The sequence below is a fragment of the Oncorhynchus clarkii genome, chromosome 2 (assembly GCF_045791955.1).
Source record: "Oncorhynchus clarkii lewisi isolate Uvic-CL-2024 chromosome 2, UVic_Ocla_1.0, whole genome shotgun sequence".
Taxonomy (NCBI): Eukaryota; Metazoa; Chordata; class Actinopteri; order Salmoniformes; family Salmonidae; genus Oncorhynchus; species Oncorhynchus clarkii.
The window spans coordinates 91337166-91360403 of NC_092148.1; the positions used below are offsets into that span (position 1 = coordinate 91337166).

General features: G+C 43.5%; 2 protein-coding genes, 1 non-coding gene and 2 pseudogenes across 3 annotated transcripts in view; 4 read left to right on the forward strand and 1 right to left on the reverse strand.

The window, feature by feature from the left end:
- The window catches only part of LOC139376309 (nascent polypeptide-associated complex subunit alpha, muscle-specific form-like), a 75287-nt gene that overhangs the window by 40034 nt on the left and 12015 nt on the right, over window positions 1–23238 (forward strand). The window lies entirely within an intron of this gene.
- LOC139383507 (U2 spliceosomal RNA) lies at window positions 206–304 on the forward strand (annotated as a pseudogene).
- Window positions 1643–1827, reverse strand: LOC139383779 (U2 spliceosomal RNA). The gene has a single exon (XR_011628791.1). It is a non-coding gene; the product is annotated as a U2 spliceosomal RNA (small nuclear RNA).
- Window positions 9486–9699, forward strand: LOC139383429 (U2 spliceosomal RNA; annotated as a pseudogene).
- Window positions 16934–22699, forward strand: LOC139376334 (proteoglycan 4-like). The gene is made up of 5 exons (XM_071118749.1): window positions 16934–17822; window positions 18596–19571; window positions 20617–21417; window positions 21651–21786; window positions 22006–22699. Exons 1-3 carry the CDS (start codon window positions 17552–17554, stop codon window positions 20621–20623), a joined length of 1254 nt encoding a protein of 417 aa, XP_070974850.1. The 5' UTR covers window positions 16934–17551; the 3' UTR covers window positions 20624–21417; window positions 21651–21786; window positions 22006–22699.

Below are 23238 nucleotides of genomic sequence, written 5' to 3' on the forward strand. Positions count from 1 at the left end.
AATTATAATGTGCACATTTGAAATGGCTTTTACAGATGGGACATGTTTAAAAGTACTTCTTTCTTAGGGTGTTTTATTGTTTTAATAACATGTACTTTTAACATATAATGTTTCAATGCAGTTTTTTATGCATATTATGTCGTTTTAAAGCGTACAAATGATTATGTTAAAAGTATGAGCTATTTTAAGAAACCCTGCGACAATAACCATTTTTCCAAAATAAAATAAATCTGTTCTTATCAGTTTAATATCTGATATGTCCCCTATCTGGGGACAATATATTAAATGGATTTTTCCACGGTCTAGTAGGTTATACATAACTGTGCCATTATTCAGAATTCTGATTGTGTGCCGTCATGATTCGCTTGTATGACATTTGGAGCCCCAAGCTACAGGCTTCTGTAGGGCTAAACCTGCCGAGCTGAAAACATGCGATTTAGAAGGGTTCGATTATACGCCCAGGCTTTTATTTTACAATTAGTATCAGCAACGATCTGGAGCCGTCTGTCAGTAATACCCACATACATTTATTTTAGCGATCATTTTGGACATGTAGCCTATTGTAATCATTTGGGAACTTATGTAGCAGGTTAAACCTGGAGCCTGGCGCACGGTTCACGACGACTGGACTGTTGTCATACAGTTCCACGAGTAGTGAGAATGAAAGTAGATTTGTAGGATTATAGTTCAACCACTATTGGACACTTTTTCTCCACATTCCAATATTTCATGGATGGAACTTGAATTATGACAACTTTCAGTATGAAACAAAGCAGTGCATGTTTTATTCATCGATATACAGTATTTCGTGAGTAGATAGATGCTCTCCAACCCAATATGCCTATTGGTATTTTATGTGCATGATATGAAGTTTGCTGTAGTGACTGACTAAGCCTAATTTTAAAAGTGTGCCTCAAAAGTGCCATGTTTGCAAAAGTGTATTATGCGAAGCACACATTTAGTTAGGCAGCCAGGACCGTAGGACGCATTGTCGGTCTAGCTCTCACTGCAGTCCAGTGCCATGGACATCTTTGAAGTTTGGCCTCTAGTAATTTAGGAGGGCAACTTTATAAAGGCCTCCCTACAATGACCTTATCATGCAAGGCTCTACAGACAGATTAAAAAAATATATAGACTATTTTTATTTCATACATTATTTGTGTTGATGATGTACTATGTAATGAAGTCGAGTGGTTCAACATTAAAATGCATTTTGATTGAACACATAGCTTGAACAAGGCGACGGTCGGTGGAAGTCTGGCGCCACCAAGTGGACAATTATTTTACCTGAGATATTTTGTAAAATATCAAATGTTATGTCAATATTGTTATCTGCAAATGGTTTCCCACACCCCTATTTGATAGATTTTTATTCCAGTTTAGCAGTAAATCTGGTTTTAACTCAATAACGATTTGTCTCGTTTCGTTGGTGCAAGTGAGAACAGGTGTTTTCTTCTGGAAGTTTTGTTGCATTTCCTTTTTAAACAGCTCATCTGTATTTTTGTACATCATTTTATACACATACAAACGGCATAAAATGGCTTCACCACTTTCTAGGCATCATTGACAGACTTGCTCAAACGTAATGATTCTAATAAAAGTAACATCCGGTTAACTTCGTCCAATTTATATTTACAACGGCAGGGGGTGCACCGTTCCTGGAGGTACTGCAATACCAGGTCGATGCGTGGAGTGGACGGAGCAAGCCCCTATTCCATCTCCCTATTCCAAAAATCAATTTAATATATGGTCCCCAGATAGGGGACGTATCAGATATTAAACTGATAAGAACAGATTTTTTTTTTTTTTTTTTTTTGGAAAAATAATTTTTATTTTCATTTCACATTCAAATACAAATTCAGTGCATAACGTTGTACATAACATGGATACTTACAAACAGTATCAACAAGTACCGTAACAATATAAGAATATCAAAACTCCTAAAAAAAAGTGCTGTTCTGCAGAACCTGAGCAGTATTATTGGCCTATATTCAACATTAACATGCCTCTAACAATCTCCAAAAACAATACAAACAATTCTATATATAAAAATATATACATATATATACATATGCCAAAATGCACTCTGGATAAAACTGTGTATATCAAATATCTATAAAGGCTTAGATTACATTTCAATTGTACCTATGTAATACAATTATATATCAGTTATAAACACATTTACAATGACGGGTAAATCCCTTTCCATCTCTGTCTTACTGATGCAATGCCCCCCTTATCTATTTCAAATTGTATTCTTTTCCATACTTCTTGTTTTATAAATTGAACCAATCCCGTCGGTGACCACTTGAGAGTGTCATTAACTGCACCACATCTGGCCTCCCAAAGTTTGGTCTTGATAAGGGACACCAGAGTCACTAATGCTAATAATTGCACCCTTTCCACATTTTTTATTTCAAGTTTGGCAACCCCTTCATAATCAATGTTTTTTAAAATCTCAAAAAATTGTTTACTTTTTCCCCAAACTGATTGAGCAAAAGAACATTCCCATAAAACATGTGGAATTGTTTCAATTGCGAAACAATTGTCCCTAGGACAGAATTTATTTAGGGTCAAGTTATGATCGTATAAAGTTGAACGGACCGGAAGACGTCTGTGTAAAACAAGCCAATTAAAATCTTTCAGTCTGTTGTCTAACCCTTTTAATTGTGTCCGTAGCCAGGTGGAAGGTGATATTGGTAATCCGTCTCTAGGACGACAATTTTCTATTAATTTGGCGTATAGCAATCTGTGGTTGATTACATTTTCCTTTACTTTGCAGACAGGGGTTTTCCTTGCCCATTCCACTATTTTCTTAAAATGTAACGGGATAATTTCAGCTTTTGGCTTACTATTATCCCACTTCACCATGAATCTTAACGGTACAGACAGCCAGAATTTTATTAAAATGTGACATTTGTGTACAGAAGACGACAAAAGACTACAAATGTTTGTGTAGAACAACGCATCTAGCTTGAGAGGAATATGAGGGAAATCCCTTCCACCAGCCTCTATAGGCTGGTACATCCGATCTCTACGGATGTACTCATATCCCCCCCAAAAGAAATTAAACAGTACCCGTATAAAAGTTTTTCTTAGTGACACCGGCATGGGAAACACATATGCAAGGTGAAGTAATGAAGGCAGAATGTCCGCCTTCAGCACTAACACCTTCCCACTAAAAGATAGTCGCCTGACTTTCCACAGTCCCAATCTTTTATTAATCGATAATAGTTTTTCTTTCCAATTGAACATGTCATCTTTAATTTCATTTCCGAAAGATATGCCGAGCACAACCATTGGTCCTGTGCACACAGTCAAACCACATAACTGGTCCGTTCTCCTTTTCCACTGTCCCAAATATTTTATTTCTGTTTTATTCTTGTTTATCTTCGACCCAGACGCAACAGAGAATTCATCAATGACTTTGATAGACTCTTTCAAGCTCAGGTCGTCTTGTAAATATAAAACTGTGTCGTCCGCATATTGCGATATTTTTAGCATATCCCCTCCAGGTAAAATGATGCCTTTGATGTTGTAATTTTTCCTAATTGCGCATGCGAAAGGTTCAATATATAAAACATACAATAGAGCAGATAGAGGGTCCCCCTGTCTGACACCTCGTAATTGCTTGATAACATTTCCAATATTCCCATTAATATTTACCCTGCTACCCACATTACTATACAGAATTTTTACCCATTTCATAAAATTATTTCCAAACCCAAATTTCCCCATAATTCTAAACAAAAACTCATGGTTTACCATGTCAAAGGCTTTTTCCTGGTCCAAATTCACAGTAATAGCTTGCAGGTGCCTTTCCTCTAAATAGGCTTGAACGTCTCTGTGCAATTGTAAGTTCCAGGTTAATCTTCTCCCCACCACACCACATGTTTGGTCTAAACCAACAACATATGCCATGGCAGAAGATAGGCGATTAGTTACGGCTTTGCTTAATAATTTATAGTCAACACACAACATTGTTAACGGTCTCCAATTTGCTAATGTCTTGGGGTCTCCCTTTTTATACAGTAGAGAGATTACCCCCTCACACATCGAACCTCCCATATGCTCTAAACCAAATATAGCTCTAAACACTTCCAACAGATGACATCCAATTATATCCCAAAAAACAATGTAAAACTCTTTAGAGAGCCCATCCACTCCTGGTACTTTGTTATCTTTCATGCTCTTCAGTGCCATATAAATTTCATCTAATTTCAATTCCCCTTCTAATTGGTCTCTAATATCCAAAGGTATTTGCACATCCACGCATTTTAAAAATTTAGTCCCTTTCTCATAATCAATTGTTTGTTTTTGAAATAGCTGAGAAAAGTGGTGTGTAGCGACACCAAGCATGCCATCCCTATCCTCAACCATCTCCCCATCTTGGTCCAATAAAGCCGAAATAGTCCTCCTCTTTCCCCGTGATTTAATTTGCTTGAAAAAATATGCCGAGCACTTCTCATCATTTTCCCATTTATCTTGCTGACTTTTAAAAATGAAGTCTCGAGCTTTCTTTTCAAATAATGTGTGTTGCTTTTTCAGTAGGATACCCAATTTGTCTTTATCTAATCCAGCACCATTTACATTTCCTTGAATGTGTAGATCTTTTAGTTCGTTCTGCAATTTATAAAATTCTGTGTGGTTATTACGTACTTTGTCTTTGCAAAAATTCTGAATAAAACTCTTGATTCTTAATTTTGTGCTCTCCCACCACCCTATGACAGTGGAATAAAACGGTTTCATAGCTACACAGCCCTGGAAAAAAGACCTGAATCTTGTCCCAAAAATGTTGTCGTGTAAAATGCCGTTATTAATTTTCCAATACCCTTTTCCAAATTCAATTGTTTTTAATTCTACTGTCACAGACAGGCAACTGTGGTCCGAATAAAAAACCGGTGTAACGCATGCGGAGGACACACGGAGTTCACGCGGAACAAACAGATAATCTATTCGGCTCCTCGAGCCCCTGCTGTTTCCCCAAGTGAAACCGGGATCATCCGCATGCGCCATTCTATAAGAATCAACCAAATTATATTTACCTATAAGACTTTTTACAAGATGCCCGCCTAGATTACCTCGGTCATATGACACATTAAAATCTCCCCCCATAAACACCTGTCTGTTTGTCATAAAAATAGCGTCTAGGTCGTTAAGCATTTCCCTCCTTTCCTTGGGTGTCGATGGTGCATATACATTAATAAATCTAAAACATTTACCCTTCCAATCGATATCTACTATTAAAACCCTCCCGTGTACTGCCGAAAAACTTCCTACTATTTTTAAATCCCTATTCCCACATAGAACACCAACCCCTGTAGAATGCACCCCTCCGACACTCCACCTCGACTCTCCCTGAACCCATTCCCGCGTAAACCTCTCCACGTCATTTTGATCTTTTAAATGTACTTCTTGTAAAAAACACACAGAGAAGCGAATGGAGGACAAATGGGAAAAAACAGTCGCCCTTTTAACTGGGTTCCTAAACCCTCTAACATTGATGCTAGCTAGGTTAATAGACGACATGAGGTAAAGAGGGAAAAAGACAACTATCTAATTATGACATTATTTTCCAAACTCACTTTAAGTACATTAACTCATTTGGCGGCCGGTCTGGGAAACGATGGTCTCCAGTCGGAGGACTGTCCACCAAGATAGGGGTCGGGAAAACACTGTCCTCCTCCTCATGCTCCCCCTCCATCTGCGTGGGTGCTGGAACCCCACTGGGTGCCAGACCGCTGCTCACGATGGAGGCCGCGCCTGACGGGGTTAGCAGAGACTCCTCTGCGCTGCCCAGGTTTCCCTCGCTTTTCTCCTCAGACTTCCCGCTTTCGAAACAACTGAAGCGATTCCCCCCCAAAGCGGACTTCTCCGTCACCTCCATGTGGATGAGTGGGGAAACAGGGCTCATCTGCTTCCTTTTCACCGAGCACTTTCTCCTCTCTCTCACCGTTGTCCAGCTCTCGGTAGCCGCGGGCGCGGTGGGCTCTCCCTTCTCCTCCTCCACTTGCTTATTCCAACTTCTGTCCGCTTCTCCTCTCTCCTCGTGAGATGATGATGGCGTCTCACTCCCGCTCTCCTCTGACTCTCGCAGTTCTCTCTCCATCACTATCTCATCCACAACCTCCTCAATGGCGCGTAGTTCCATGCCTTCTCCCTCATCTGGTCTTTTCCCGCCTTCAGCTCTTTTCCCGCTCACCGCTCTGGCGTAAGAGGGGACTGCCTTCGGGCAGTGACGGAACAGGTGGTCCTCTGAGTTACACAGACTGCAGCGCTTTGGCACGGTGCAATCCCTCATTGTGTGTCCAATAATTCCACAGTTTCTGCACCTAGTCTGTGTGCAGGCATCCGCGAGGTGCCCGTACGTGCTACACTTCCTGCAGAAACGAGGCTGTCCAGCATACATGAGGTAGCCCCTGTCAGCACCGATGGAAAGCGAAGCAGGAGGATGGCGGTATCCATCATGGCCGCTCTCGTCTTCCTTTAGCAGCACACGAAACTGCCTCTTCCCTGTCCAGATGCCTAGGGCGTCCTTAATGTCTCTCACTCCTGGCAAGATGGTCACATACCGGCTGAGATAGCACACTAACGTTTCTTCAGTGACCCAGGGGTTGAACATATGCACCGTTAGCACCCTCATATTTTGCCTGCACATGGACTCAACTTTAAAATCCACGAGGGCGGGTGCTGTCGCGTTCGCACGGAAGAGCCCCTTTACTTCCTCCAGCCGGGTGATGGTGTAGAACGACACATCGTAGAACTTCTCGGGTGTGTTCTGTTGCAGGCAGTGCACATCGTCTGCTGTCAGGCGTAGAGGTCCAAACAGCACTTCCTTTCCAAAACGAACTCTCTCCATCAAATTTTCCTTTCCTGTCCAATTAAAACGAAGCGTATTCTTCAGTCCAGCAGCCGCTGACTGTGACGTGGCCGATGACGACATCGCACCACTTTGAGGATCCCGCGAGAAATACAGACGATCTTGCTCTTGATCTTAGCCAAAAGGCCGAGAAGCGATACCGCAATGCTTTCGGGAGGAAGGTGCCGTTCTCAGACACGTTAAATCCGGTAAAGGTTACACCTAAATGAGCTCTGTACACTTTACAACAAATATCAAAGATGATGCTATTTTTAAAAAATGGTGGCATAGACTGGGATTTGATCAACGTCGGGAAAAGACACTTTTCACTGTTACAATGTAACACATTGGAAGGTTCCAAAGTGACGTGGACATCCGCCCTCCAATCTGAAACGAGACAAATCCTTATTGAGTTCAAACCAGATTTACAGCTAAATTGGAATAATAATCTAGCAAATAGGGGTTGAAGAAATAATTAATATTGACATAACATGTTATCTTTTATATAATATCTCAGGAAGCGTTGATGCCACAAGGGAACTAAAATAATTGTCCACTTGGTGGCGCCAGACTTCCACCGACCGTCGCCTCTCCTATGTGGTCAATCAAAACGCATTTGAATGTTGAACCACTTTAAAAATATATTTAACTAGGCAAGTCAATTCAGAACAAATTCTTATTTTCAATGACGGCCTAGGAACAGTGGATTAACTGCCTTGTTCAGGGGGCAGAACAATAGATTTGTACCTTGTCAGCTCAGGGATTTGATCCAGCAACCTCTCAGTTACTGGCCCAATGCTCTTACTAGGCTATTTGCCGCCCCAGTTGACTTCAATACATACACCATCAACGCAAGAATAGCCTGTGTATTTTTAAATCTGTCTGTAGAGCCTTGCATGATAAGGTCATTGTGAGGAGGCCTTTATAAAGTTGCCCACCTGAATTACTAGAGGCCAAACTTCAAAGATGTCCATGGCACTGGACTGCAGTGAGAGCTAGACCGACAATGCGTCCTACGGAGTGGTCCCGGCCTATGGTCCTGGCTGCCTAACTAAATGTGTGCTCAGCATAATACACTTTTGTAAACATGGCTCTGTTGAGGCATACTTTTACAATTAAGCTTAGTCGGTCACTACAGCAAACTTCATATCATGCACATAAATTGCCATTACGCAGAAAATACTTTATATTGATGAATAAAAACTACACTGGTTTGATTCATCCTGAAAGTTAGGTTTAGGCTACTACATGATACTGTCCTTGTACCCATCATGAGGCTGCTACAACCTAGCCTATGAATGAAAGTTTACAACGTAGGTGAACACAGGTTGAGAGACTTTTGAGTAATCAAGATGACAGACATTATTGACACATTCAATACCGCCTTGTTCAATCTTGCCTTCATCTAGCTGATCTAGAGTGTAATCATTAGTCCAACATTTGCAAATGAGAGTTTCCATTGGACAAATTCAGGTATGTTTATCCCCGTTTGGTTCCGTTTGCTTTCGCTTTAAGAAACGTTTTTCAACAGAATGAATACACCCCTGATCACACGCAAACACAGATCATTTTCAAAACAGCACGATCCCTTTGATCGTGGGATAATTCCTTCTGGCACCTACGTGCTCTCCTCCTCTCACCTTTAACCTTCACTTGTGGACTTCAGTGCACAACACATCAGCTGTCTGACCAGGCGAAAAAAAAACCTTACCAAGCCAAACCTTCATATCATAACCACTAACTGCTACACACAGCCTACAATAGAGTACCACAGTATGAGTCATAATACCCATAACACCTAGCGGTCAAACAGGGAAATGGTTCCAAGTATTTTGGCAGAAAGTCTCCCCCCACTTCTAATTTACTTCATTTTGTGGCTAGAGTCAAATACTTTCTATACTACAAACGTCACGTCAGGATAGGCAACCCGAAAGGAATAATTGATGCATGTGTGTTACATTAAACATAGATGAGGGAGTAAAATGTTGGCAAGCAATAAACATTTCAGAAATCCCAACTACTAGTCGAATAAGACATGGGAGAGATGATGAATTTTGATGATGAATTTTGGCAAAGAGAAGAAAAGAAAACTGCAGAGATACAGTGAGGCAAAAAAGTATTTAGTCAGCCACCAATTGTGCAAGTTCTCCCACTTATTTTCCACCATAATTTGCAAATAAATTCATTAAAAAAATCCTACAATGTGATTTTCTGGATTTTTTCTCTCTCATTTTGTCTGTCATAGTTGAAGTGTACCTGTGATGAAAATTACAGGCCTCTCATCTTTTTAAGTGGGAGAACTTGCACAATTGGTGGCGGACAAAATACTTTCTTGCCCCACTGTATATTGACTATGATAGCTGATATGAATGGTGAGTTGATCATCACATCAACGTTTATTCGTCACATGCACAGGATACAGGGTGTAAACAGTACAGTGAAGTGTTTACGTGCATCATATACACATTACAATACGCCTGGTCTCGGAAGCTAAGCAAGGTCAGGCCTGGTTAGTCCTTGGATGGGAGACTGCCTGGGAATACCAGGTGCTGTCAGCATTTTTGTCCCTCATGGTACTGTACTCTTGTACTATTTAAATCCGGAAACAACCTATTACAGTTTCTCAATCGTCTACAAGCATTTTTCTTGGAACAAGGTTGTCGAGTTTTTAGAACAAAGTCCATAAGACACAGAGCTGTTGCAAAACAGTAAATGGATTTTCAAAATGTAGACCATATATTAAAGGGATTTTTGGAATAGGGAGATGGAATAGGGGCTTGCTCCGTCCACTCCACGCATCGACCTGGTATTGCAGTACCTCCAGGAACGGTGCACCCTCTGCCGTTGTAAAGGAAAAGTAGACCAAGTTAACCGGGTGGTTCTTTTATTAGAATCATGATGGATATTACATTTGAGGTAGTTAACTAGTGACTCCCCATCCCACAAGAGGGAGCGTAATTATCAACTGACACTAATTAGCATAACGCAACGGACATAAATTTCCCTAGAAAATATTCATATTCATGAAAATCACAAGTGAAATATATTGAGACACAGCTTAGCCTTTTGTTAATCACCAGGTCATCTCAGATTGTCAAAATATGCTTTACAGCCAAAGATAGGACAAGCATTTGTGTAAGTTTATCGATAGCCTAGCATAGCATTTTGTCCAGCTAGCAGCAGGTAACTTGGTCACGGAAATCAGAAAAGCAATCAAATTAAATCGTTTACCTTTGATGAGCTTCGGATGTTTCCACTAAGGAAACTCCCAGTTAGATATAAAATGTTCCTTTTTTCCCAAAAGATTATTTTTGTAGGAGAAATAGCTCCGTTTTTTCTTCATGTTTGGCTGAGAAATCGCCCGGCAATTGCGGTCACTGAAAACGCCGAAAAATATTACAAATTAGCTCCATAATATCGACAGAAACATGGCAAACGTTGTTTATAATCAATCCTCAAGGTGTTTTTCAAATATCTATTCGATAATATATCCACCGGGACAATTCGTTTTTCAGTAGGACAGATTGGAGTAATGGCTACCTCTGTATTTTACCCGAGAGTCACTCTGGCAGCATCAGGTGACCACTTGCGCAATGTAGCCGCTAAATGCGTAAAACTACGTCACAATGCTGTAGACACCTTGGTGAATACGGAGAAAAAGTAATCTGGTTGATAGCCCATTCACTGCTCAATAGGGACGCATTGGAACGCAGCGCTTTCAAAACATGAGGCACTTCCGGATTGGATTTTTCTCAGGCTTTCGCCTGCAACATCAGTTCTGTTTTACTCACAGACAATATTTTTACAGTTTTGGAAACTTTAGAGTGTTTTCTATCCTAAGCTGTCAATTATATGCATATTCTAGCATCTTGTCCTGACAAAATATCCCGTTTACTACGGGAACGTTATTTTTCCAAAAATGAAAATAGTCAATGTCAATGATGACTAGATAGTGTTGGTCAAGTCAGTCACCTATTCTATTGACTATGACAGCTGATATGAATGGTGAGTTGATCATCAAATCAAAGTTTATTTGTCACGTGCACAGGATACAGGGTGTAAACGGTACAGTGAAATGATTACTTGCAAGCTCTCCTAAACAAAAATATCCACAAATAGCTAAGTAATAAAGTTGTTAAAAAAATAAAATGGTTGATTGGAAATATATACACAATAACAATATACAGTATGAACTCTGTAATGTGTGTAAGTTATGTACTGGTGTCTTTACCTGTATGAGTGGCAGTCCATGTTATCTGATATACAGTGTGGAGAACAAGTATTTGATACACTTTTTTAAAAATTGTATTTATTTTATTTCACCTTTATTTAACCAGGTAGGCTAGTTGAGCACAAGTTCTCATTTACAACCCGCGACCTGGCCAAGATAAAGCATAGCAGTGTGAACAGACAACACAGAGTTACACATGGAGTAAACAATTAACAAGTCAGTAACACAGTAGAAAAAAAAGGGGAGTCTATATACATTGTGTGCAAAAGGCATGAGGAGGTAGGCGAATAATTACAATTTTGCAGATTAACAACACTGGAGTGATAAATGATCAGATGGTCATGTACAGGTAGAGATATTGGTGTGCAAAAGAGCAGAAAAGTAAATAAATAAAAACAGTATGGGGATGAGGTCGGTAAAAATGGGTGGGCTGTTTACCGATAGACTATGTACAGCTGCAGCGCTCGGTTAGCTGCTCAGATAGCAGATGTTTGAAGTTGGTGAGGGAGATAAAAGTCTCCAACTTCAGCGATTTTTGCAATTCGTTCCAGTCACAGGCAGCAGAGAACTGGAACGAAAGGCGGCCAAATGAGGTGTTGGCTTTAGGGATGATCAGTGAGATACACCTACTGGAGCGCGTGCTACGGATGGGTGTTGCCATCGTGACCAGTGAACTGAGATAAGGCGGAGCTATACCTAGCATGGACTTGTAGATGACCTGGAGCCAGTGGGTCTGGCGACGAATATGTAGGGCCAGCCGACTAGAGCATACAAGTCGCAGTGGTGGGTGGTATAAGGTGCTTTAGTGACAAAACAGATGGCACTGTGATAAACTGCATCCAGTTTGCTGAGTAGAGTGTTGGAAGCAATTTTGTAGATGACATCGCCAAAGTCGAGGATCGGTAGGATAGTCCGTTTTAGTAGGGTAAGTTTGGCGGCGTGAGTGAAGGAGGCTTTGTTGCAGAATAGAAAGCCGACTCTTGATTTGATTTTCGATTGGAGATGTTTGATATGAGTCTGGAAGGAGAGTTTGCAGTCTAACCAGACACCTAGGTACTTATAGATGTCCACATATTCAAGCTCGGAACCATCCAGGGTGGTGATGCTGGTCAGGCGTGCGGGTGCAGGCAGCGAACGGTTGAAAAGCATGCATTTGGTTTTACTAGCGTTTAAGAGCAGTTGGAGGCCACGGAAGGAGTGTTGTATGGCATTGAAGCTCGTTTGGAGGTTAGATAGCACTGTGTCCAAGGACGGGCCGGAAGTATATAGAATGGTGTCGTCTGCGTAGAGGTGGATCAGGAAATCGCCCGCAGCAAGAGCAACATCATCATCATGATGATCATCATACAGAGAAAAGAGTCGGCCCGAGGATTGAACCCTGTGGCACCCCCATAGAGACTGCCAGAGGACCGGACAGCATGCCCTCCGATTTGACACACTGAACTCTGTCTGCAAAGTAATTGGTAAACCAGGCAAGGCAGTCATCCGAAAAACTGACGATTTTGCTGGTTTTCCTACTTACAAAGCATGAAGAGGCCTGTAATTTTTTTTATCATAAGTACACTTCAACTGTGAAAGACAGAATCTAAAACAAAAATCCAGAAAATCATATTGTATGATTTTTAAGTAATTCATTTGCATTTTATTGCATGACATAAGTATTTGATCACCTACCAACCAGTAAGAATTCCGGCTCTCACAGACCTGTTAGTTTTCCTTTAAGAAGCCCTCCTGTTCTCCACTCATTACCTGTATTAACTGCACCTGTTTGAACTCGTTACCTGTATAAAAGACACCTGTCCACACACTCAATCAAACAGACTCTAACCTCTCCACAATGGCCAAGACCAGATAGCTGTGTAAGGACATCAGGGTTAAATTGTAGACCTGCACAAGGCTGGGATGGGCTACAGGACAATAGGCAAGCAGCTTGGTGAGAAGGCAACAACTGTTGGCGCAATTATTAGAAAAATGGAAGAAGTTCAAGATGACGGTCAATCACCCTCGGTCTGGGGCTCCATGCAAGATCTCACCTAGTGGGGCATCAACGATCATGAGGAAAGTGAGGGATCAGCCCCAAACTACACGGCAGGACCTGGTCAGAGCTGGGACCACAGTCTCAAAGAAAACCATCAGTAACACACTATGCAGTCATGGATTAAAATCCTGCAGCACACGCAAGGTCCCCCTGCTCAAGCCAGCGCATGTCCAGGCCCGTCTGAAGTTTGCCAATGTCCATCTGGATGATCCAGAGCAGGAATGGGAGAAGGTCATGTGGTCTGATGAGACAAAAATATATATTTTTGGTCTAAACTCCACTCGCCGTGTTTGGATGAAGAAGGATGAGTACAACCCCAAGAACATCATCCCAACCGTGAAGCATGGAGGTGGAAACATCATTCTTTGGGGATGCTTTTCTGCAAAGGGGACAGGAAGACTGCACCGTATTGAGGGGAGGATGGATTGGGCCATGTATCGCGAGATCTTGGCCAACAACCTCCTTCCCTCAGTAAGAGCATTGAAGATGGGTCATGGCTGTGTCTTCCAGCATGACAACGACCCGAAACACACAGCCAGGGCAACTAAGGAGCGGCTCCGTAAGAAGCATCTCAAGGTCCTGGAGTGGCCTAGCCAGTCTCCAGACCTGAACCCAATAGAAAATCTTTGGAGGGAGCTGAAAGTCCGTATTGCCCAGCGACAGCCCCGAAACCTGAAGGATCTGGAGGAGTGGAGGAGTCTGTATGGAGGAGTGGGCCAAAATCCCTACTGCAGTGTGTGCAAACCTGGTCAAGAACTACAGGAAACGTATGATCTCTGTAATTGCAAACAAAAGCTTCTGTACCAAATATTAAGTTCTGCTTTTCTGATGTATCAAATACTTATGTCATGCAATAAAATGCTAATTAATTACTTCAAAATCATACAATGTGATATTCTGGATTTTTGTTTAAGATTCCGTTTCTCACAGTTGAAGTGTACTTATGATAAAAATTAGACCTCTACATGCTTTTTTTTTTTTACACTAGAAGCTGTCAATCTCTATTTAAATATTTCTGTAAAGCCAATATTGAAAGACATTTCAATTTGCGTGATGTTTTGTTGTCTCTACCTTCTTGTCCTTTGTGCTGTTGTCATTTGCCCAATGTTGGCACCCTGTTTTGTGCTGCTACCATGTTGTGTTGCTGCAATGTTGTGTTGCTACCATGTTGTGCTGCCATGTTGTGTTGCTACCATGTTGTGTTGGCATGTTGTGCTGCTACCATGCTGTGTTGGCATGTGTTTCTGCCATGATGTGCTGCTACCATGCTGTGTTGTCATGTGTTTCTGCCATGATGTGCTGCTACCATGCTGTGTTGTCATGTGTTTCTGCCATGATGTGCTGCTACCATGCTGTGTTGTCATGTGTTTCTGTCATGCTATGTTATCTTTGGTCTCTCTTTATGTAGTGTTGTGTTGTCTCTTTTGTCATGTGTGTTTTGTCCTAGATTTATATTTATCCCAGCCCCCGTCCCCGCAGGAGGCCTTTTAACCTTCTGGTAGGCCGTCATTGTAAATAAGAATTTGTTCTTAACTGACTTGCCGAGTTAAATAAAGGTGAAATAAAAGTTAAACAGAGAGGAATTGGAAGAGGTCCATTCCACGGACTCATCAACTTTTTATCGTGTAGAAAGAGTTACTCCTTTGCTTACGGCCATACTAGCCTGAAACCGCCCGACCTCGGCTGCTAAGCAGGGTTGGGCTTGTTTAGTACTTGGCCGGCTGACTGCCTGGGAATACCAGGTTCTGTACATTTCAGCATGGGGTGTCTTCTTTCCTTGTTTTATATTTAGAACATTCACATTGTAATGAAACAGGCAGGGAGCAGGTCTCGAACCCTCGACCTTCTAGCCCGAAGTCCAGCGCGCTATCGACTGTGACGCAAAAGCAATGCTCGGGAGGCAGAGTCGATATCCTCGCTTATAAACCCAGGGTCGTTACAATGTTCTGTCAGATCCAATTTGTAAGAGGTGGTGTGGTTGAAACCCTCTGCCATTATAGCACTTTATTAATGCTCCCTGACTTAACATGCCAGTATGGGACTCACCTATGAGTTAGTCTGGCTAACACAAAGTCCTGTTGTTGTTGTTGTTGTTGAGAGAACCAACCAATGTGTCGGCTCCAATTCTGAGCAAATGCTGCCTTTTTTTACAAAAGGCCTCCTGTCCAGACCAGTGTGTCACAGCTCTAAAATAACGTGTCTTAAAACATGGAAGGCGGTCGGGAGGAGGCAAGATCAGGTCAAATCAAATCAAATGTATTTATATAGCCCTTCGTACATCAGCTGATATCTCAAAGTGCTGTACAGAAACCCAGCCTAAAACCCCAAACAGCAAGCAATGCAGGTGTAGAAGCACGGTGGCTAGGAAAAACTCCCTAGAAAGGCCAAAACCTAGGAAGAAACCTAGAGAGGAACCAGGCTATGTGGGGTGGCCAGTCCTCTTCTGGCTGTGCCGGGTGGAGATTATAACATAACATGGCCAAGATGTTCAAATGTTCATAAATGACCAGCATGGTCGAATAATAATAAGGCAGAACAGTTGAAACTGGAGCAGCAGCACAGTCAGGTGGACTGGGGACAGCAAGGAGTCATCATGTCAGGTATTCCTGGGGCATGGTCCTAGGGCTCAGGTCCTCCGAGAGAGAGAAAGAAAGAGAGAATTAGAGAGAGCATATGTGGGATGGCCAGTCCTCTTCTGGCTGTGCCGGGTGGAGATTATAACAGAACATGGCCAAGATGTTCAAATGTTCATAAATGACCAGCATGGTCGAATAACAATAAGGCAGAACAATTGAAACTGGAGCAGCAGCACGGCCAGGTGGACTGGGGACAGCAAGGAGTCATCATGTCAGGTAGTCCTGGGGCATGGTCCTAGGGCTCAGGTCCTCCGAGAGAGAGAAAGAAAGAGAGAAGGAGAGAATTAGAGAACGCACACTTAGATTCACACAGGACACCGAATAGGACAGGAGAAGTACTCCAGATATAACAAACTGACCCTAGCCCCCCGACACATAAACTACTGCAGCATAAATACTGGAGGCTGAGACAGGATGGTGTGTGGGTGGGTCCATTCTAGCCAATAAGAGGGCAACAATAGACACAACTCTGCATATAAATTGTTTTAGAAAAAAAAAAAAGTGTCCGTGATGTCATGTGTCCTACTTTTATATATCAGTACACTCAGAAACACCTAAGCACGAGTGGGACTGGGGAGGAGATTAACATTTAGTTTTTCCCCCCCTAGAACCACACAAACCACAGCTGATTCAAATAATAAGAGCTTGATGATGAATTTATTATTTTAAGTCAGCTGTGTAGCGCTGGGGGCAAAAAAACTAAAACGTTCAACCCTTGGGATCCCCAGGACCCAGTTTGGAAAAAGGCCGCTATTGGACAGACACTTCAAAACGTGGCCTGCTATTGGACACACTTCAAAACGCGGCCTGCTATAGGACAGACACTTCAAAACGTGGCCTGCTATAGGACAGACACTTCAAAATGTGGCCTGCTATAGGACAGACACTTCAAAACGTGGCCTGCTATAGGACAGACACTTCAAAACGTGGCCTGCTATAGGACAGACACTTCAAAACGTGGCCTGCTATAGGACAGACACTTCAAAACGCGGCCTGCTATTGGACAGACACTTCAAAACGTGGCCTGCTATAGGACACTTCAAAACGCGGCCTGCTATAGGACAGACACTTAAAAACGCGGCCTGCTATAGGACAGACACTTCAAAACGCGACCTGCTATAGGACAGACACTTCAAAACGCGACCTGCTATAGGACAGACACTTCAAAACGCGACCTGCTATAGGACAGACACTTCAAAACGCGACCTATCTGTTTCTACACGTACTACTGCACGTCTGAGCTCCAGAAGCCCAGGCCACTTTGGAGAATTTAAACTATGAATGAAACACAGAACACGTATTGGAATTGTTTAGTAAACCAGATGAAGAAATAATTGAAAGGTTAGAGTAGACCTATGTTCAGAGATTAACTTCCACAATCTATGTTTACAAGCCATTCAAAATGTATTTCATGTGACGTTAAAATGGTGAGAGGCCAGTATGATTTTAACCCCTTGGGTACCTTACAATCACAGCCATCCTGAAACTGCCGGGTAGGGCAACAGGTACGCATGCTTTTTCCTCGTGTGTATGTTTTCTTCAAATGATGACACTAGTGCAGACCTCTGCGTAGTTTGATCTGTCGACCTAACGAGCTACATGTATTTGGGTCAGAGAAGACATTGTTTTCCTGTACCTTTAAGAGTGGGGCGCAGTGTGCAGGACTACACTGGGGACGTAATTCAAACACTTGGCTCCTCCTAATTTTACGGTTTCGTTTCCTGGAGTTCGAGCCTGTCGTGTTGTTGACAAAAAAACGTAACAAATATAGTTTTTTACTGGGCAAAATGGGTCAGTCGTTGCCGACCCCGGACTGCGAGCCCTCGGTGTGTCCTTTGTGCCACGGTATATGTCGGAATCCGACTGCGCTGAGATGCAAACATATTTTCTGCTACTGCTGTATACAGGAGTTATGGAGTGGTTCGCCCACCGGTCCATACTACTGCCCCGAGTGCAAGGAGGAGTACAAGACATTACCGGTGGGGTTCAAGAGAGACACTACCGCAAGTCCGTGGCGACATGAAGCACCTGCACATACACGCACCAGCTCAGCCACAGGTAACTTCCCGAATTCACCAGACACTTCTGCCCATGCGCAATTAGGCTGGGGACAACGATACAGGGGTTTATTCATTACGCCGATTCTGTTGCAAAACGTTTGGTCTGTTACAAAACGTTTTGCAACACAAACCGTTTATTTCAAACGGAAAACCTTTTGCAACGAAAACGAGAATTTAATATTGGACCAATTCTGATAGGTCCCTCCACGCTTCATTCCGTTTGCTCTGTTTGGTTCATAAACGGTAAACGGTTTCCGTTCCAAGACGTAATAAATACACCCCAGGTTCGCTGACTAGTCATGGGAACGAACATTTCCAAAGTTAGGCTACTGCTGGGGAAGATGTACCTGTGTAATGGTACTAGGCCTACAGTTTAAAACAATAACACATCGTTAACACATTGTTTTAATATGGTGGTGATGACTTGGCTATGATAGAAACATTAACAACAATATTACGCTATATTGACTGACGCACACGAGTAACGACACAGGTCAAAGTCTACTGAAGTCCATTGACTTGCCTTAAAATCAATCGACCTTATTCTATCTTAAAATAATATGATATTTATGATATTTCCCATCATTTTGTAACTCTGCATCATTGGGAAGGGCTTGTAAAGCAAGCATTTCGCTTAAAGTCTACACCTGTTGTATTCTGTGCTGTGACAAATACAATTTGATTTAGCTAGGTTTGTGTCCTTTTGATGTAACCTAAGTAGGCCTAATCACTACTAATTTATTTGTGTTATGTATGTTGTGTTGGGTATAGAAGGCAGAGCCAATGAAGAGGATGTCATTGAGATAAATTTGGCGGGCTGGACCCTTGGGAAGAGAGCCTCCATCTCTCAATCCAAGCGTCTGTTAGGGAAGAGACCAGCCAGTTCTCCTGTCCCAGGAGGCCATCTTCACGACAACAAGAGACAAGCCACTGGCAGCTCCTCTTCCTCCCACTCCAGGGGACGGTCTGGTGACCGTAAGAGACCCGCCACTTCCTCTTCCTCCTCTTCAGCCAATCAGAACACGTCGTCTGACGTCGAGTTGTCCAGTGAGGAGGAGGTGCCAGCAGCACCATTCTCCTTAGCAACCAAACCGCCTAGTACTGCGTCCGTCGCCGTCAGAGGTCCGGACCTGACACGTGATAGGTCTAGGTCCCCTAGGAGAGACCCACCCATTGAGCTGGACGAACCCCCTGCTGCAACAGAACCTCTTACAAGAGAACCACTGAATGACCCTAGAAAATCACCTGAAGCAGCAGCAGGTCACATGACCAACACATCGCCAAGAAGAATCACCACCGTTGAGCTGGACCCACCTCCACCCCCTGCAAGAGATCCGTACACACCCGCCAAGAATCCTGCTGAAACGACCATAACAACCCATTTACGTTTAGTCACCCCTACGAAGGAGAAGCCTGTTGAAGCTGAGCGGGAGCCTCTTCCAGAGATCTCCAACAGATCTGGTCCAATCGGCACCTCCACCTCTCCTACCCGTGCTGCCAACAACCTGTCCCCTGGACGTACCAACCTGTCCCCCAGCCTGGCTCGTCAAACCTCTAGGGAGACCTTTCTACCCTGCCACTATTGCCCCAGCCAGGGCTCTCTCCCTGACCCTGATCTCTCTTTTGAAGAACATATCAAGACCATTTCAAGGACAGCTTTTTTCCATCTCTGTAACATTGCAAAAATCAGAAACTTTCTGTCCAAAAATGATGCAGAAAAATTAATCCATGCTTTTGTCACTTCCAGGTTAGACTACAGCAATGCTCTACTTTCCGGCTACCCGGATAAAGCACTAAATAAACTTCAGTTAGTGCTAAATACGGCTGCTAGAATCCTGACTAGAACCAAAAAATTTGATCATATTACTCCAGTGCTAGCCTCTCTACACTGGCTTCCTGTCAAAGCAAGGGCTGATTTCAAGGTTTTACTGCTAACCTACAAAGCATTACATGGGCTTGCTCCTACCTATCTCTCTGATTTGGTCCTGCCGTACATACCTACACGTACGCTACGGTCACAAGACGCAGGCCTCCTAATTGTCCCTGGAATTTTTAAGCAAACAGCTGGAGGCAGGGCTTTCTCCTATAGAGCTCCATTTTTATGGAACGGTCTGCCTACCCATGTCAGAGACGCAAACTCGGTCTCAACCTTTAAGTCTCTACTGAAGACTCATCTCTTCAGTGGGTCATATGATTGAGTGTAGTCTGGCCCAGGAGTGGGAGGGTGAACGGAAAGGCTCTGGAGCAACGAACCGCCCTTGCTGTCTCTGCCTGGCCGGTTCCCCTCTTTCCACTGGGATTCTCTGCCTCTAACCCTATTACAGGGGCTGAGTCACTGGCTTTACTGGGGCTCTCTCATGCCGTCCCTGGAGGGGGTGCGTCACCTGAGTGGGTTGAGTCACTGATGTGGTCATCCTGTCTGGGTTGGCGCCCCCCCCCCTTGGGCTGTGCCGTGGCGGAGGTCTTTGTGGGCTATACTCAGACTTGTCTCAGGATGGTAAGTTGGTGGTTGAAGATATCCCTCTAGTGTTGTGGGGGCTGTGCTTTGGCAAAGTGGGTGGGGTTATATCCTTCCTGTTTGGCCCTGTCCGGGGGTGTCCTCGGATGGGGCCACAGTGTCTCCTGACCCCTCCTGTCTCAGCCTCCAGTATTTATGCTGCAGTAGTTTATGTGTCGGGGGGCTAGGGTCAGTTTGTTATATCTGGAGTACTTCTCCTGTCCTATTCGGTGTCCTGTGTGAATCTAAGTGTGCGTTCTCTAATTCTCTCCTTCTCTCTTTCTCTCTCTCGGAGGACCTGAGCCCTAGGACCATGCCCCAGGACTACCTGACATGATGACTCCTTGCTGTCCCCAGTCCACCTGGCTGTGCTGCTGCTCCAGTTTCAACTGACCTGAGCCATAGGACCATGCCCCAGGACTACCTGACATGATGACTCCTTGCTGTCCCCAGTCCACCTGACTGTGCTGCTGCTCCAGTTTCAACTATTCTGCCTTATTATAATTCGACCATGCTGGTCATTTATGAACATTTGAACATCTTGACCATGTTTTGTTATAATCTCCACCCGGCACAGCCAGAAGAGGACTGGCCACCCCACATAGCCTGGTTCCTCTCTAGGTTTCTTCCTAGGTTTTGGCCTTTCTAGGGAGTTTTTCCTAGCCACCGTGCTTCTACACCTGCATTGCTTGCTGTTTGGGGTTTTAGGCTGGGTTTCTGTACAGCACTTTGAGATATCAGCTGATGTACGAAGGGCTATATAAATACATTTGATTTGATTTGAAGCTGAGCGGGAGCCTCTTCCAGAGATCTCCAACAGATCTGGTCCAATCGGCACCTCCACCTCTCCTACCCGTGCTACCAACAACCTGTCCCCTGGACGTACCAACCTGTCCCCCAGCCTGGCTCGTCAAACCTCTAGGGAGATCTTCCTACCCTGCCACTATTGCCCCAGCCAGGGCTCTCTCCCTGCGGTGAAGACCTGCCTGGTGTGTGGAGCCTCCATGTGCTCCGACCACCTCCGGCCTCACCTGGAGTCCCCTGTCTTCCAGAGCCACACCCTGGTACCCCCTGTGGAGGACACCTCACCCTGGAGGTAAAGTTTCACTCTTATTTGGGGAGAATCTCAATTGAATTTCCTTTTCTGAGCTGCACAAAGTGAAATTCCTAACAACTTTGGACGGTATTTGCAGTAAAGTCTTGAATTCCTGTAAATACTTTGTGTTTCAACATTTCATTTAAAGTTGACGATTGTTTTATTTAATTTATTATATGACAAATCATTAAACAACTGGCAGCAAGCTGAAGTATAACTTACATTGTCATCAGGTGCCCGGAACACCAGGAGATGAACCGAATCTACTGCCGTCAGTGTAGTGTGTGTGTCTGTACCGTGTGTACCGTGATCGGGTCGCACCGGGACCACGCTTGCGTCAGCATCAGAGAGGCCGAGAGGGAGCTGAGGGTGAGAAACAGAGGAGTGTTTACCAAACACACATACCAACACACCACAAAAATACCTGATCACATCCCAGTTGTATGAGCCGTAGTATTAATGTTGTCTAAGGATCGTTAGTGGTGAATAAACATATCACACGCGTTATAGTATAAATACGTGTTCCAGAGAGCTAAAGCATGTTTTCTATTGACGGCAGGATGACGGCACTGTGTTTTTGTCTTGCAGGGGAACCTGAAACAGGAGATGGGAATCCAGGAATGGGAGAAGGTCATGTGGTCTGATGAGACAAAAATATATATTTTTGGTCTAAACTCCACTCGCCGTGTTTGGATGAAGAAGGATGAGTACAACCCCAAGAACATCATCCCAACCGTGAAGCATGGAGGTGGAAACATCATTCTTTGGGGATGCTTTTCTGCAAAGGGGACAGGAAGACTGCACCGTATTGAGGGGAGGATGGATTGGGCCATGTATCGCGAGATCTTGGCCAACAACCTCCTTCCCTCAGTAAGAGCATTGAAGATGGGTCATGGCTGTGTCTTCCAGCATGACAACGACCCGAAACACACAGCCAGGGCAACTAAGGAGCGGCTCCGTAAGAAGCATCTCAAGGTCCTGGAGTGGCCTAGCCAGTCTCCAGACCTGAACCCAATAGAAAATCTTTGGAGGGAGCTGAAAGTCCGTATTGCCCAGCGACAGCCCCGAAACCTGAAGGATCTGGAGGAGTGGAGGAGTCTGTATGGAGGAGTGGGCCAAAATCCCTACTGCAGTGTGTGCAAACCTGGTCAAGAACTACAGGAAACGTATGATCTCTGTAATTGCAAACAAAAGCTTCTGTACCAAATATTAAGTTCTGCTTTTCTGATGTATCAAATACTTATGTCATGCAATAAAATGCTAATTAATTACTTCAAAATCATACAATGTGATATTCTGGATTTTTGTTTAAGATTCCGTTTCTCACAGTTGAAGTGTACTTATGATAAAAATTAGACCTCTACATGCTTTTTTTTTTTTACACTAGAAGCTGTCAATCTCTATTTAAATATTTCTGTAAAGCCAATATTGAAAGACATTTCAATTTGCGTGATGTTTTGTTGTCTCTACCTTCTTGTCCTTTGTGCTGTTGTCATTTGCCCAATGTTGGCACCCTGTTTTGTGCTGCTACCATGTTGTGTTGCTGCAATGTTGTGTTGCTACCATGTTGTGCTGCCATGTTGTGTTGCTACCATGTTGTGTTGGCATGTTGTGCTGCTACCATGCTGTGTTGGCATGTGTTTCTGCCATGATGTGCTGCTACCATGCTGTGTTGTCATGTGTTTCTGCCATGATGTGCTGCTACCATGCTGTGTTGTCATGTGTTTCTGCCATGATGTGCTGCTACCATGCTGTGTTGTCATGTGTTTCTGTCATGCTATGTTATCTTTGGTCTCTCTTTATGTAGTGTTGTGTTGTCTC

Bases quoted from the DNA above. Each gene is read 5' to 3' on its own strand.
- LOC139376334 (XM_071118749.1), top strand. From the start codon at position 17,552: ATGGGTCAGTCGTTGCCGACCCCGGACTGCGAGCCCTCGGTGTGTCCT. The intron at 17,823-18,595 runs GTAACTTCCCGA...TGTTGGGTATAG, and splicing joins ACGCACCAGCTCAGCCACAG to AAGGCAGAGCCAATGAAGAG.